The 15470-nt window shown below is 40.1% G+C and overlaps 1 protein-coding gene across 3 annotated transcripts; it reads left to right on the forward strand.

Annotated features, from left to right (window-relative positions):
• Positions 1–1762: 1762 nt before the first annotated feature.
• Positions 1763–12353, forward strand: MTFR2 (mitochondrial fission regulator 2). 3 transcript variants are annotated; one of them, XM_087777293.1, is made up of 8 exons: positions 1763–2050; positions 2691–2822; positions 3213–3317; positions 3557–3681; positions 5767–5984; positions 7153–7453; positions 9805–9991; positions 10953–11502. In XM_087777293.1, exons 1-8 carry the CDS (start codon positions 1988–1990, stop codon positions 11046–11048), a joined length of 1227 nt encoding a protein of 408 aa, XP_087633419.1. In that variant the 5' UTR covers positions 1763–1987; the 3' UTR covers positions 11049–11502. The 3 variants fall into 3 exon arrangements, with proteins under 3 accessions (XP_087633419.1, XP_087633418.1, XP_087633420.1); XM_087777292.1 differs by lacking the exon at positions 10953–11502 and adding an exon at positions 11516–12353 and having other exon boundaries at positions 1768–2050; XM_087777294.1 differs by lacking the exons at positions 1763–2050; positions 10953–11502 and adding exons at positions 2349–2444; positions 11516–12353.
• The last annotated feature ends 3117 nt before the right edge of the window (positions 12354–15470 follow it).

A 15470-nucleotide genomic window follows, 5' to 3' on the forward strand; every position in this document is an offset into this window, starting at 1 on the left:
GTACTGTCACTAATCCGAACTGCTGTTGAGGAAATTGTATTTCAGATTGCACTAGTTTGCCAGCATCTATGTAGGAAGGGAAACAGGAATACTGCTTGCCCTCCAGTAGTAATTACTAGAGGGTCATTCCTGCCTTATGTTTTAGGAAGTTCAGGCAAAGTATACTGTTGTTGCAAGATCTGCTTTTACATGTACAGTGCCTCTTTTAATGCCTGCTTGAAATGTAAAACCAAACATTCCTTGGACTTCTTAGCAAAGCTCACGCAGACCTTGTGTATATTAAATCAGAATAAGCAAGAAAAGGAACAAAACAAACTTGGCAGCAGTGTCAGAGTCCATCCTAATGAAGTGAAATATTTAATATCAGTCTGAAACTAACACATAGGGCCAAGATATACTTGGAACTATCATAACCTTCGATCAGATAATCTGTATCATCTAGCTCAAGTTGAAATTGGATTGTTGTGGTCTGCGTGTCATAAGGCAAGGTAGTTCCTGCGTGATGAGGCAGATTTAAGTTTTCTGCTTCAGTTGAATGTCCAAGGAAGTCTGGTACAGATTGCTTTGATAATGGCAGTTGATCATAAAAATCCTTTTTTCATCATCCTTAATTTCAAGGCAGTTTATTAAAAAAGAGATTTGTTAATTACAGAACACATGGTGACAGCCATAGAGGCATTTATTTAAAAAACTGCTTGAATGAATCTAGTCGAAGATGCAAGTTGCAGTAGTTGAGATTATTTTTTTTTTAAATCCAAAACTAATGCTTCAGCACTCATTAGTCCTTCAACATGGATAGTGAATTTTCACTGTTGTGATAAGAAAAAACATGTTTTGAGGTTTTCACTTGGCACTACTGAAGTAGCTGTATGACTGCTGTGAATGGGAGTCCAGTGCATTTTGCACTTCTCTTGTTAGAAGGTGAAGACCATCAAGCATTCTGATGGTATAAAATGTTTGACAGTATTTTGAGTTCAGTAATTCATTCTGACTCATCGCTCTCCAGCAATGCAGCCGTTTCTGGATCCGCTTCATCTTTGCGTGGTGTGCTTACGAGGTTTGAAGTTATCCCTGCAGTTCAGACAGAATCAGACATTCGTTTCACTAGGCACAGAAAACTAAACAAACAAACAACAGGCTCCAGTAGCTGTGCTGTTCGTCCACACTCTCTGCACTCTGATTCAGTTTCTTGGTGTGGAATTCAATCTCGCGTCATCTCACCTCCCAGAAGCACTCAGTGCTGTACCAGTGGGCAGCCACACCAGGAACTGGATCACCTCCCGTTGCGCTGGCGCGTTTCTTCCGTTGGCGCGGGCCGCGTTCTGCTGCTGCGCGCGCTGACGCTTCCTTCTCCCGGGCGCGGAGTGACTCGCATCGTTCTGGCGCGTGGAATTGCCCCCGTGCGATATCCGCGCACCCCGACGTCGCTCACTGGAAACCCCAGAACGGTTCCTTTGCCACGGAGGAGGCGCAGGCTGGGGCCCCAGGCAGGCAGGCAGCCGCCCCGGCCCTACCGCTGCCGGCGGGCGCCCCCCCCCTCCTCAGGCGGGCGGGCCGCGCTCCGCTGGGGCCGCGCCGATCAGGGCACCGCGCAGCGCCCGGCCGGCCTGGAGGCGGCATTCAAAGCTGCCCCCCTCCCGACACCCCGCGCGGCCGTGCCCGCCTTCGCTCCCTTATTGGCTCTGCCCGAAGCACTGGCTACTTCCTATTGGCGTGATTTCCTTTCTGCCCCGCCCCCACTCCTGATTGGTGCTGCCAGCCCGGGCGGTCTAGCGGGGCTGCGGGCCGCCTGCTGCGCCCGTCGGCCGCGGCCTGAGGCGGGGGCTCGGGGCGCCGGCGGGGGAGGTGTGCAGGCTGTCCTCCGCCCGCTGGCGGCTCCCGCGGAAGAGAAAGGGCACCGGTTGCTGCTGGTGAGGTGGGAGTCGCTCGGCGCGGTGTCCCTGGCTGTGGGGGGCGGGCACCCCTGCCTGCAGCGCGCGCGGCGGCCATGGCGCTGGTGCTGGATCTCCTCCGGCGGGTGCTGGAGTACTTCGGCTGGCCGCCCGACCAGGTGAGACCCCGAGGCCCTGGGGAGGGCGGGGGGCTGTCTTCTGCCGGGCGGCACCCGGAGGCCTGCCAGTGCGGGGCGTCGTCGTGGTTACGGGGATCTGCTCCCCGTGGCCTCGGGGCCGCCGCACGCTTGCGGCAGGACGGGCTGTGCTCCCCTCGCACAGCGGGGCTGGTCGGTGTGGGAAAGCTTGATTGGTATAATCGGACACGTGGCCCGCACGTGGGATTTCGATGGGTCACTCTCCTGATACAGCCATCCAAGCGCTGCTTTTTTCTCTGAACCCAGGGAAAAAAATCAGTAACTTTAGCTGTTAGTGTTTTGCTGTTTTAAATAAAAGGCTGCATGACGATTCCCAAATAGCAGTTAATCCTGTGTTTTCAGAGACTTAGGAAAGGTATTGTTTGGGAAACTGGGAAGGTTAACTGCTGCAGTAACAGTCAGGGTCTGATGTCAGAGCGTGAGTTCACGGGCAGTTCTTCAGTCATGGGTGTCAGTAGTGAGGCACAGCTGCACCTTGTCGTTCTGAGGAAATTCTTGCTTGCTTTTTGTGAAACTGCTAAAGTATTTCTAGGAGTGCTAGTTTGAGCTATCCTGGTTGTTTTCTGGTTTCATTGTCGGGAGTTCTTGTTTTTTTTGACAGGCCATATTTTTGGAAACTCGCATGTTCAGCAACAGTATCAGTCGTACAATCAGAACATGCCTTCCTTCAGCGATCTCATCAAGAAGGCATTTCCAGCAGTTATATACGGTCATAAGGAAGTATCAGCTTAAGGTACATTAAACTTATTTCACTTCTTTACTGATGTTTTTTCCCAAGACTTGTATAGATGCATATGGTTACTCAAATGTGCTCTTTTTCTTTTGTCAGTAGCTCAGAGTATTACTAGCTATGTGATGTAGCTGATGCATTCTTTGTTGGCTTTTGTGCCGCTCTAAAATACACTGGGTACAGGCTGTATCTTGGCGGTGTTTTGGAAACAGTCTGTTAAAACCAGGGTAGGCCTCTTTGGACTTTTCAGCTTGAGAACAGCATTGAAAAGTTAGGTTAACTTAACTGCATTATGTTTAATTACATATAGCATTAAATTATTTAATAACTTTGCTTGTAAGAACTGAGGGCTTTGATTTTGCTTCTCAGATTAAAAGGTATTCTGATTTCTAGGTCCTATCTGTTTGCCAAAAAAAGGAATATGGATCTACTCGAAGTGTTGTCCGTAGACTTGGGACAATTCTTTCCTTAGAGCCTTACCCAAGACCTTATTTTCAAGTAAGTGATTTATTGTTATACGTATGCTTCAACTGTTTAAGTTTTCTCATTTTTTAATGTAGTGATCACTTTCCTGTTCTTTTTAGCTTGTGTAACTCTTGTGTTGCATCCTTTATACTCACTGTTTTCAACTTGCTTACAGCACTGCTTCTGAAAGTTCCTCTTGATGAGGCAGAACTTTTAGTATGTGCTGAATCTGTTTTCTCTTCATACATTTTTCTTGTTAATTTGTTTTTTAGCTTGTTCAAGACCCAAGTCCATTGGGTTATGATGAACGAAGCGCAGCTCCGACTCCTGTAGCTCCATCGCTTGCTGATGTCCTGTGGGTGGCAAATGATGAGGGACAAGCATTTACTAGACTTAGGTAAGTAAAAGTAGAATATATGCATAAAAATAAGTAATAAAAGCAAGTTATGTCTTCTCTTCTTTGCGGTGTGTGGTTTTGTGTGTTTAGTGGTGTGGGTTTCTTGTTGTTTTTTTTTTGTTTTTCTTTTTTTCCTAGCCCTTTCAGACTTCCAGCTAAACCAACCCTGGAAACTTTTTGTTTTTTTAGGGGGGCAGTTCCTGCTTACCTGGAAATTCTTACTACATAGAGTATTCTTATCTGACAGATTTCTGAAATTTGAGTCCCCTCTTTTCCTAATAGCACATCAGGTGTATTACTGGTATTTTAATTTGTTTTCACTCACAAAGTACTTTGTGAGAGAGGGAGTTTAAGGGCAACTTGCGTATTGCAACATACAAGATTATTCTTATCTTTATGGTTTTAGTTTACAAGCATTTTGATAAACATTATAAAGGGGAAAACAAGAAAATATTTAAATGTGTCCTTTTGACGTTGATTACTACAGTGCTATGTGTGTAAACCTTGATGGTTGCTTTGATGGAAAGAAAAACATAATTTCTTCATTTTAAAAATTTACTTTGAATATAGTTTATATAATTCTTTCTAGCTTTTACAGTGTGCTAAGGGAAAATATTTTTATAATTATAAAATTTTAGAAGTACTGTGAAATGACAAATTATCCAGGAATTTGTAGACACAAATAGTATACAAGTATCTTTTCTTCCCATCCCCCACTAGAGAAGAAATAGAAAGTTGGCTTACTATTCCTCTAAAGGGTCTGTTCAAAATCAGGGAATGAGTCAGAGCCGGAACCAAGATTAAAATTTGGACACTTGTATTGTCTTGTACGACATCTGTATTGGACAATGTAACTCTACTTCATATTGGCATGTGTTTGTCTGTGATCTTTGTGCTGCTTGCTGGTAATGAAACTACAAGAAACTGATGAAATAACACACTTTTTATTAGAGAAGTTTTCATAAAGTTGTGTTTCATCTTATGATTCCTGAGATGTTACTGTTGAATTATGGAAGTTTTTTTGCAGCTGATGTAAAATACTGGAAGAGTAAGAATATTGTTAAAAGGAACTGTGGCCTGTTTTGTCTTGCTTATGCTGTTCTTTAGCCAGTCTAATTCACAGATCCATGGAAGTTCATTCTTTTTTTGTTTTCATTCTTTCTTCCTCCTCCTCCTCTCCTGGCTCTGTGGGATGTTTTTCAAGAACAAGTATTCTAGTTGATATCTTTTCCTTCTGAGCCAGTGTGAAGAGCAAGGGTTTTTGGCAAATCGGAAAGCAATGCTGCAGGTCTGAGTTGAAGTAAAAGGGTAGTTAATATAAGGGAAAAGGTCTGGTTTTGTTTCAATCAAAACTTAGTGCATCTTGAATAAATAAAGTAAATTTAATTTCTCTGTTTCATAATGAAATTCTGGTAGTTTGAGTTTACACTCATTCTATATTTTAAGGTTATTTCTGCAGGCACAGGCTTGAAACAATTTTTAAAATTAAAACCTGAGACTAGTAGCACAATTTTCTAATTCAGTCTCTCTTCATATGTAGCTTACAGAAAATGAGGTTCTTATTCTGTAAGTGTGTATTAAAATTCATTATTATTTTCCAATATATTTTCTGAAAGATTGCAACTTCTTTGCTGTTTGAAGTGTTCATCTTGCAGAGTTTGATAAATGACTAAAATGTGTGAAGCCTCATTAAGAGATCATTATTATTTGACTCTCCCTGCCTTTCATATCTACTGTTTCAGGTAGGGAGGAGGGAGAGACACCTTTATGATGTCAGTCTAATAGTTATTGAATAATAACAGCTCAACCCTACATTATGACTTTATGATGTATAACCTATCCCTGAGTAAATTATCTGAGTATTTTTTATGATGACTTTTCAAGGATCTGCATCATACTTGAGAAAAAGGAGACTTAACATATTTTTAAGGTTATAAGTAGTTAAAAGTTTAAAGTTTTCTTAAATAATTTGCAAATTTATGTCTTGCTGAATGGCGATAACTTGCTTGAACAGACAGCGAGTAAGTTTTGAGATTTCCATTGCTGGCTGAACCTTGTGGAACTGTGTCATTTGTTGCTTTCTAGGACTGAATTATGGAGAAAAGAAAAAAGTACAGTTTATCATGGCCTACATCCATCTATAGATTCAACACAAAGTGTTCCAAAAAACAGTACACAAAAGGACAGTCTTGTTGATCAAGCAGCACTCCAGAAAATTTCTGCACTTGAAGATGAGCTAACCTTTCTTCGTGCTCAGATTGCTGTGATTGTTTCAGCGCAGACATTGGGAAGCATTCCACCACGTAAGCCCTTCTGGTTTGAAGCAAACCAGTTTTCTTTTTTTTGCTTCCTCTTCACAGCTTGCCATGTCTGATATTGAGAAATTAGAGATGTTCTCTGTCAAACTGAAGTTACACCAACAAAACTTACAGAATATAGTATTTTGTTTCTCTTTTTCAGTATTTGGTGCTGCCCTGCTGTCTTTTTCGTGGCCTGTTTGCCAGTGTTGAATGCGGTTGATCCTAACTGATCTTTATACTCATTTCTGTGTTTGTGAAGGAGCTTAGTAGCAACGCTCTTCGTAGGCTACCAATTACTGCTTAAAAAAATTAGACTATTAATTATCCCTTTTGGTTTTTGTACTGTTTCTGACAAGTTATAAAAATAATGGGTTAAAAAAAAGTATTCTAAGGAAGTCAGGTTCAGGCTTTAACAAAAACAAATGTTGCAATAGATGTGTCTGACAGCCAGTAGAGTATCAAAGACTGAAGTTCATATTAGAGACCAACTATCTTGTGACATCCACCCCCCCCCCAAAGGAAAAGAAGAAAAAAAAAAATTAAAAAAACCAACCAACCAACAAAAAAAACCCCACACCAAAAACCCCAACAGTTTTGAGGTCTTGATTGACACTACCTGCACTGTGATTGTTGAAACATTTGAACTGGTGTGAAGAAGTTACATTTGCGTGCATTGTGCCGAATGAACTGAGTAGTTCAGGCACCTCTGTGCTTCATTTAGGTGTTTTGTTGGCTCTTCTTTTGTCTCTTCTCCATTGCACTCAGTATGGTAGTCTATGTCACATGTTTTGTGGTTATCTTTGCTTTTGCTTCATGCTTCAACATTCAGACCATTGAGAATGAACTGTATGTAGTAGCAGGCTGCTTTGCTGATTTATTTAGTGCTTAGACTGAAGACACGAATGCAGAAAATCAGGGCAGCAGAAGACCCCTCAGATTCATTATTTCATGTGTTCTGAATCTGTGGCTTTGAAATACATTTTGAAAACATTCTTTGTTTTAAATATTCTTCTGTGACGTAATGTGTGAGGTGTGTAAGAAAGTGCTTTAAGAAGGCTGTCTTATCTTGACTTAAAACTGAGTCATTCCTAGATGTTGCTTAATATTGTTAATTGTGAAGGTATACTGACTAAAAATAAGATCACTATTTTTCTTTTATAACTGCATCCAGAAGCCTTTAAAACATTCAGTACTCCAGACGGATTTTACCCGGTGCCAGCCATGACTTCTACGCCATTGTCCGTCTCTCACAATCACTTTGTAATTCCCTCGCCTCCTCCACTTCCTTCTGGTGTACCATCTGGTGTTGATGCTAGTAATTCGGCAATTGAACTTATAAAACAACGTCGTGCTGCAAGAAACAGTGGTTCAACTACAGCTGATAGTGCTGATCACCAGAGGACGAAGAACGTTCCTAGTATGATGGATGTTTTGAAAGACCTAAACAAAGTTCAGTTGCGAGCTGTTGAGAGGTAGGTTGAATTGAATGTGTATCTGAGTAATCCAAGACTACATAAGCATCGCAGCACTTAAGTAGCACCAGAGAACACCAATGTGAAACATCATTTAATGAGCAGCTACTGCTGACAAGCTTAAGTTGGCAACTTCGAAGTTCATAGCTTGGAATGTAAGTTACTTGTGACATGGCTTTTAGATGCATTTAAAACATGCTGAATATCACAGCATTTAACGCTAATCTCCTGCTTTAGTATACAAATCTCAGGTTGGGGTGAGGAGGTGGGTGTGTTGCTATCTGGAGATCACTTACAAAGTTGCCTACACAGTCATGGGAAATTGATCTGAACAAATAAACTTTTTGGATTCACTGTGGAAGGACAAATCCTTGGGGAAACATTGGAAAACTACTGTTAACATACCCAAAGTATTCTTGTCCTAGCTTTGAAGTGTTAAAGAAAACATATGCTGTATCTTTTATTGGAAATGTTTTGTAAATTTGTATTTCAATAGGGCAGTTGGATTATAAATATTTTTAATGGTCTACTGCTTTGATGGTAAGCATAGTTGACGTGTTACAAAAATGCATAACTAAAGACTGTAGTAAGTCTTTGGGTCAGTGTTGCTCTGCTATGCTAGGTGTAATAGAGGCTGTCAGATGTTTTTTCTGAACTTCTTGAGTTGAAAAATTATATAAGAACAACTGAGTCTATAATGAATATTTGGCGCTCTTACTGTGGGAAGAATGCCACTTACCAAAACTTACTGCATTCTTATTTCAGCATTTTCTTAACTGTGAGCTTTATTCCTTAAAGTAACTAGCACAAGTCTTGGGCACATTATCAATATGCAACTCTAAAGCACATCTTTACCCTTTTGATGACATTTTCACAGTAAATAAAGCAAATATAAAGTGCACTTAGGTAAACCTGTGTGTTTCCTTATATATGTTTTCTTCCATGTAATTCCATGTACAGTGCATGAAGGAAGTGAAATGTTCAGGCTGACAGTTCTAACAACCATCATGTTGAGCAGGGGCATAATTAGTAGGAAGTGGCAGGTGTGCATCCGAAATGCTTTCTGGATTCAGGCATCTACTTGTGTTCTGAAGGTAGAACTTAACAGAATAATGAATTTATATTGTTTGAGGGAGTAATGATGATCAGAATTACTACAGTCTTTCATGCAGCAGTCTGACAGTAGTTTAATGTGTGCACTGTAAAGGGAAGACCTCTGTTCTCGGAAGTTGAGAGCCCAAAGATCCCGGTTTCTACCACCTGAGCACCAGCTTACATGTTGGGCAAGTGCTCTAGCAGCTTGATTTTACAGGCACGGTGAACTCAGTCGTTTCAGGTTTTGTGTTAAATGACATCTACTGTAACTGCCAGACTTCAAGCTCAGTGCTGTCAGTGTGCATTAGTAGGTACAATTCATTGGCCTGGAGATAGCCCTTTACTAGCAGAAGTATGAGTATATCTAGATTTTTTTTCTTTCAAATAGCTCAATGGTTAGGAAGCCTTTCTCATGATTATTTTCTTGGGCTAGTCACTTAATTTCCACATTTATGTTAGGCTTCAGGGCGCAGGTGCTGTTTTGATCTTACATCTCTGTACTATCTTTTGATTTTGAATTTGGCAAGAACAGTTTTTCTAAATTAAATTCTAAACATTACTTTTTAATTTTTGCCTATGAAATTTTCCTATTTGGATACTCAGGAGCTCTGTAGGAGGGAAGAATTGTCTTTGAAGCCTTTGTGCCAAATCTGATTTTTTTTTTTTTTTTTTTAATAATGAAACTTGAGTTCAAGTGTAGTTTATAAATGGGGCTTTATGGTCACTTGGCTGCATATTTGACTTAAAGAAAGTGGTTGTTTTCTTTAAATATAATTGCTCTGAGAAATTTTTTAAGTCTGTTCTTTCTCGTGAGACCATAGAAAGGCATACTGTTCTGAACTTAAAACTAATGGAGTTTAACTCAAATTATGTTCACAATGATTACGAAATATGTTAGCGAGAGATTCCCTCTAACATACCTTAATATTAAATGAGATCTGCTATGAAAGCTGTACATTTTGCTTTTTTTCCTCATTATTTATTTACAACACTTTAATTTGTTGTGTTGGTCTACTGCCATTTTTCTTTATGGAACAGCATCAGGTTGTATTTTCAAGCTAAGAATCTGGCTGACGAGTTGTTGGGTGTACTTGTATTAGTCCTGTTTGGTGAATTGCTGTAAAATAACATTAGCAGCATTATTTGTGTAATCAGGGGTTTACAGGATAGGGTGTATACAAAAGTTGTCTCTCTAGATTTTGGATCACTCAGCACAGGATTAAGGGCAGGAGACAATAATTTTCTCTTTTTTGTAGGTCACCTGGAGGTACTCCTCTTTCTAGACCCAAAATGAGGCAAAGTCCAGATTGGGATCCAGTTGCTCTACTAACTCATGCACTGAAGCAGAAATTTGCACATAAAAATTATGATGAAGATGATTCCCTGGACAAAGAAAATCAATCTTTTGATAGCTCCCCATTTTGTAGTCCAGAGATCCCACTGGTATGTTTTTATATAAGAATGTGGGTTTTATATTGAAGTGACAACTGTTTTCATGGGTGCTTGCAGGGTTTTTACAACTTCTCTACAATGTTTTTAAGCCATCACCCTAGGTAGTTGCTTTTTTTTCAAGTATAATCAAGGCAGGGAATCTCAGATTAATTATTTTGGGTGGATTTAGACTACTAAATACACTTCTAGATGTGCCAAGAGGAAAAACTTAGGAGGCTGACTTCAAAAATTCAGCTCATAGTTGATTGAACTATGGACATCTGCTTGATGGTAACTGGCAAGTATCCATGCATAGAAACTGTGTGTCTAGTTAGTAATGCTAACTACTCTAGTGACTAACTAATTTTACAAATAAAGATGCTAGGAAGGTACAGAGAGGTCTGACTAACACGTGCTACATGTTCAGAAATTAAAATGAAAGCATTGGCTGGCATATTTTTCTTTGAGGTAGCATCATTTCCACACAGTTTGCTTCTTTATCCAGAATGAGATGTGATTCTGAATGCTGTTGCAAAGCCCATGAAAAATACAGGTTTTGATATGAACAAGAAAAGTGTGGTAGACAGAGACGTCGGGATAAGGTGATTCTGCGTGCTGGTTTCTGTCAAACAGCCTGTGCAAGCTACTTCAACTTACACAATCCAGCAGTACTGCTGGTTATTTGTTAGGGACTTCCACAAACCTCAGAACTGCTTAGATGAGATGGATAGAAATAGGTGGCAGTAATTTAAGTCTTCTATCTTTATATCTTAAGAGTGAGCTACAGATTTGGACTGTGGCATTTGTTAGCCTAATGGAGGGAAATAATAATGCAAAACATTTGGAAATCCAGACATTCTTTGGAGGCTGCTGCTTATATGCATGGCTAGCTGCTGGGCTGAAAACTTAAGGACAACTAAGGTGTCTGTTTTTAAAAAAAAAAAAAAAAAATTATAGCTGGAAATAATTTCAGCTGCCACAAGGATATAGCAAACGAAATGCAGCATACATTTTACAGACTGTAGTGAGTCAACAGCTCTGGTGCAGTCTTAATAAATTTCCTTGTTGACTTTTTTTTTTTTTTTCCCCTCCCCCAAAGGAAAAATTAGAAACTTGTTAAAAACAGCAAGGCTTGTGTTTTGGATGCTGCAGACCATTGCATTGCATAGCTGACATACCTAATTCTAGATACAAAAATCAAAGTTAGATCCTGGAATAGCTTTTGTTCCAGGATCTAACAGATGAATTAAAGTCCTGGAAGAGAGACTGCTTAAGGCCAGCATGTTCAGGAGTAGATACAGAAAGATGGGCTTTTTCTAGTTAAAGCAGAATAATCTCATGAGCTTGTAATCAAGCCTCTAATTGTTTACCCTTGAGTGTTTTGAAGAATAAATGTACTTAAAGCAATTGCACAGGCTTACTATTCTTCCTATGTTAAGAGAAGTGCAACATTTTTTGTTGCTGTTACATTTGTGAACATCTTCTTGTTCAGTTGTCTTGGGTATAATTTTGTTTAATTCCATCCCTGCTCCCCAGGTTGGACGTTGCAGTCTGAAGCCAAATGCAAAATCTAGCCTTATAGGAACTGATGACGTTAAACAGGTATCAACATGGAAAGTGAGAGCACATATTTAACTGATGGAGACTTCTGAGGAAACTTCATAGTGTGTATAAGTGGCGGGTCCACTTTGAAACTGCTGTAAGGTGCTGTAATGTTTTCTAGAACATGTCTCTTCTATGATGTTGAAGTTTGGGTTGTAGGGTTTGTAAAACTGCCTCTTCCTTTTCCTTAGTTTCCCAGCAGCCAAACTTGTGAATGTGATGCACACAACCAAAAAAAGGTTTTTATTGCTATGGAGCAGTATGTGTGAAACCTGGGAAGTGCAGGAAATAAGTGTGTGTGAAAGAAAAATAATTATTGGTGTGGCAGCTGAGGGGTGCACTCTGTTTGCACTTCAGTGTAAATAATGAGGAAGTGTAGACTTTTTGTTAGTGTGTTATATATAACTGACTGTATATAATTAATGGTAGCTAATACTGTTTCATTAGAGTGGTAGAGTTCCCTCAGTTTTCTTTGCAGTTTGCTGATGCAACTCCATATTCCATGTGCAAACAATATTCTAACTTATTTTGGGTCAGTAGATAAACTTCTATGTTTGTGAAAAGTTGTCGTGCTGTAAGTAAACTGCAGGTTGTCTGTTAAATGCCTTTAATAGGGGGAGTTGTGTTCTGAGATAAAGACCTTGTAGAGAGATCTGCTAGCGCATAGTCTAAATTCCATATGTAAATAAAGATTAACTCCCTCCTTGGCTTCTCCATATGAAGTCTGTTTTGTTCAAAAGAGTTTATAAAATAAAATTTTCTTTCTATCAGAGATGTGTGTGGTAGTGGCATTTTGTGTTGCAGACTAACTTTTTTGTATCTTAAAAGCTGGCCATATTAGACAACTTCTTAAATAAATTGTTATCTAAAATGAATTAAAATAGAGCTTGCATTTTTCCTGCCAGAGTACTTGGAGTCCCTTATTTACAAATTTATTACTATCCACTCCTTACAATAGCTGCCTTCAGTTAATCTTTTGTCTAATGATCCTGATTTATAAAATTGAAATCCTATTGATTAGACAGTGGACGGTGTCCCTTGTATATCCTGCGTGTCTTCTATTTCCCTGCCCGCTTACACAGAGTAGACTGGCAGCTGGATTCCCTCTTACTGCTGAGTCTTATTTGCACAGTTCTAAGAAATTACTGTGCAAATCCCATACTTCTGTTTTAATTTTAAAAGTTATCTTTTGACTAAAACTGGAGCTTAAGTGACTTACTATCTTATGCTTTTAAAATTGTCTTCTAAATTTTTTTTTTCTGAATTTAGTAATTATTGAACTGTATTGTATTCTCCCATTCCTCTCTCAGTCCATAACAGTTTGACCTTCCCTTTCTTTCCACTTTCAAAATATGCAGTTGCTGCATTCTCACCTAAACTTGACGACTGCTGTGAAATCCATACAGAATAGCCAGCTTGGCCCTCTACTTGGCAACCTTACCCTCTTCTGTCGAAGCTCCCCGTGGTCTTTTGGCTGCTGCTCTGGTCGCTGATACAGTAGGGCAGCAGGGAGCAACAGTGAAGGAAGTCCCCGCAGTGCCTGCAGAAGAGGGTCTGTAGGCAGATGGGTCCCGGAGAGCATAACGCCCATGGATCAGCTCCCCTTTGCTCCATAGCTGCAGTGTGGTGAGGTTGGAGCATGTTATCTCCCGTGTTATATCAGCATTTGTAGATTCAGGGGATCTCGGGGTTTGTGGCCATTCTGTCGTGACTGACAAACGTGAGGGTGGAATTCTTGCTGTGAGAGACTGAATTTATCTGCAAAGCCCTGAATACAGTAGTCTTCTCTCTCTACTACTTCAATTGCTTTATATGACCAGCAGTTTCTTCTCTTCAGGAAGAAGTATTGTTTTGGACTCCTTTTGTGTGTTTTTTCTGTTCTCTCCAGAGGCCATCATTTAACTTCAAGTTTGGCCTACAGGAGCACTTTGCAGTGGGAATTTTGAATTTGAAAGTGTCTTTTCATTTTGGAAGGGAATTCTCTCAGAAATTTCTTAGTACGTCTTAAACCAAGGATCTAATGTCAGACTTCAGAAGCATCCGCAAATTTTAGCAAGCTGGGTGACCCTTCACGTACTGTCTCTGATTTTTGTGTCAGTCTGATGTGAATTGTGCAGTAATGTAGTTTGTATAGCTGATCCGCTTCCTTAGGGAAAAGAATAAGTCATAGGCCATGTGATTTTTTTTTTTTTTTTTTTTTTTTCCAGCTATCTACCACCTACACGTTATGAGAACAGATTCTTTGTTTTAAGTAGTTGCAGATGTAAATTAGGCTAGGCATTGAGCCCTGGTATACCTTGAGAAGTCTGTGGGTGGCATCTGGTAACATCTGACAGTTTTCAATACTAAGCAGTTGCACAACTTAGGCAGTGGTGTTCAGTAACGAAAAGGTTAACACACATCGCAGAGATTTTCCTCCCTTTCAGAACTAGTGGAAATGTGGCTTTGTCATCTTATTTCTTTTGACTAAAACATCTGTATCAACAACTTGGAAGCAACTTGAGGTTATCTAAGGTTATCCATGCCCACCTAGAATCCGTCCATGCCCACCTAGAATCCATGTCCTGTTTACCTGGGAATAACCTTGTTTACATAAGGACCCTGACTGAATTGCTCAGTGACAGCGCGGTAGCCATATGGGGGAGGAGGAGGAGCCTCAGGAACACGAGCGCTCTATTCGTCTGCTGGAGCAATCTTGAGAAATGTTGTGCTGCCTTATTCTTGTCACTGAGCACCTCTGGAAAATTTATTCTCCTGCCACTCCTGATGAATTTTGGGGTGGGATGTCTTCCTTCAGGAGTTGCTGGGGAGGTCTCTGGAATTAAAGTGTGTTTTGTTTTTCCACTGGAAAGACTAAGAAATATGTATAGTATACCCAGTTTTTCAATTGATGAAACAAGAATAAATGTTTCAAGTATTTTGAGTAAATAGAGTTAGAAGGAAGAGCACAATGCAGTTGCTTAAAAGGACTTTTCCCTAGGAGATCCTAAGAGATTTGAGTTCTCTATCAGCGAGCTTCTCATTACAAGGAGACTAATAAATATAGTTACCTGAACTGTCAGAATGTCGCTGTTTTCTGACAAACTCTTATAATATACCAGACCTGTCCATATACTCGCTACTTGTGAGGGACAATTAATATATAATCTGTCATCTCTCTGTGTAGGTACAGAGTTTGGAGGGGAAAGGCACAGCAGAGAATATGCAACAGTATTCACCGCCCTCAGTCTATTCCTCTTTTCAGGAATTAATTACGTTGTTCTTTAGTCTCACCTAAATAGTAAATTTATATATGGGGCTCTTGCAAAAGCCTAATTGACAAAGGGATCCTGCTAAACAAGTTAGCCTTTGAGTTACTGATCGGAAGCCTTGGGGAAAGTAAGTCCTGCAGGCAAGACTATCGAAGCAACGGGTGTCCCAGCGTTAGTAAGGTCTGCAGCCAGATTTCATTTCTGCTTTATCTGAAATCTGTTTGCCAGTGACTGTAGGGAGACATTTGCGATCCTGATGCCTGTACCAGATTCTCAGAACAGCTCTTCATGTGATCTACCAATACGTTTTTCGTAGTGACACCGACTTCAGCTACATCTGTATTACCTTCCAGGTTTATCTGAATAATCTGCGAATTAATTGTGTATGATACTTTAGAGCATTGTTGTTGCATGTCTGTGTGAAATTTGAATAGTTTGCAGATTCTATTCCAATACTTAACATACTGCTGTGACTTGGCTGAAAGACACACAGAAAAAACGAAGCCTTCCTGAAGTTTTCCAATGGTCAAAATGGGCAGTATCAGCCCACTGTAATGAGAGAAACGATTGAAAATGTGACATTCATATTGCCCTTAATGGCATGATTTGATCAGTTGTTTTAAGATACAAGTCCTTAT

Source organism: Nipponia nippon, unplaced genomic scaffold, assembly GCF_047370975.1.
Source record: "Nipponia nippon isolate SJK-2023a ecotype South Korea unplaced genomic scaffold, ASM4737097v1 scaffold_4, whole genome shotgun sequence".
NCBI lineage: Eukaryota > Metazoa > Chordata > Aves > Pelecaniformes > Threskiornithidae > Nipponia > Nipponia nippon.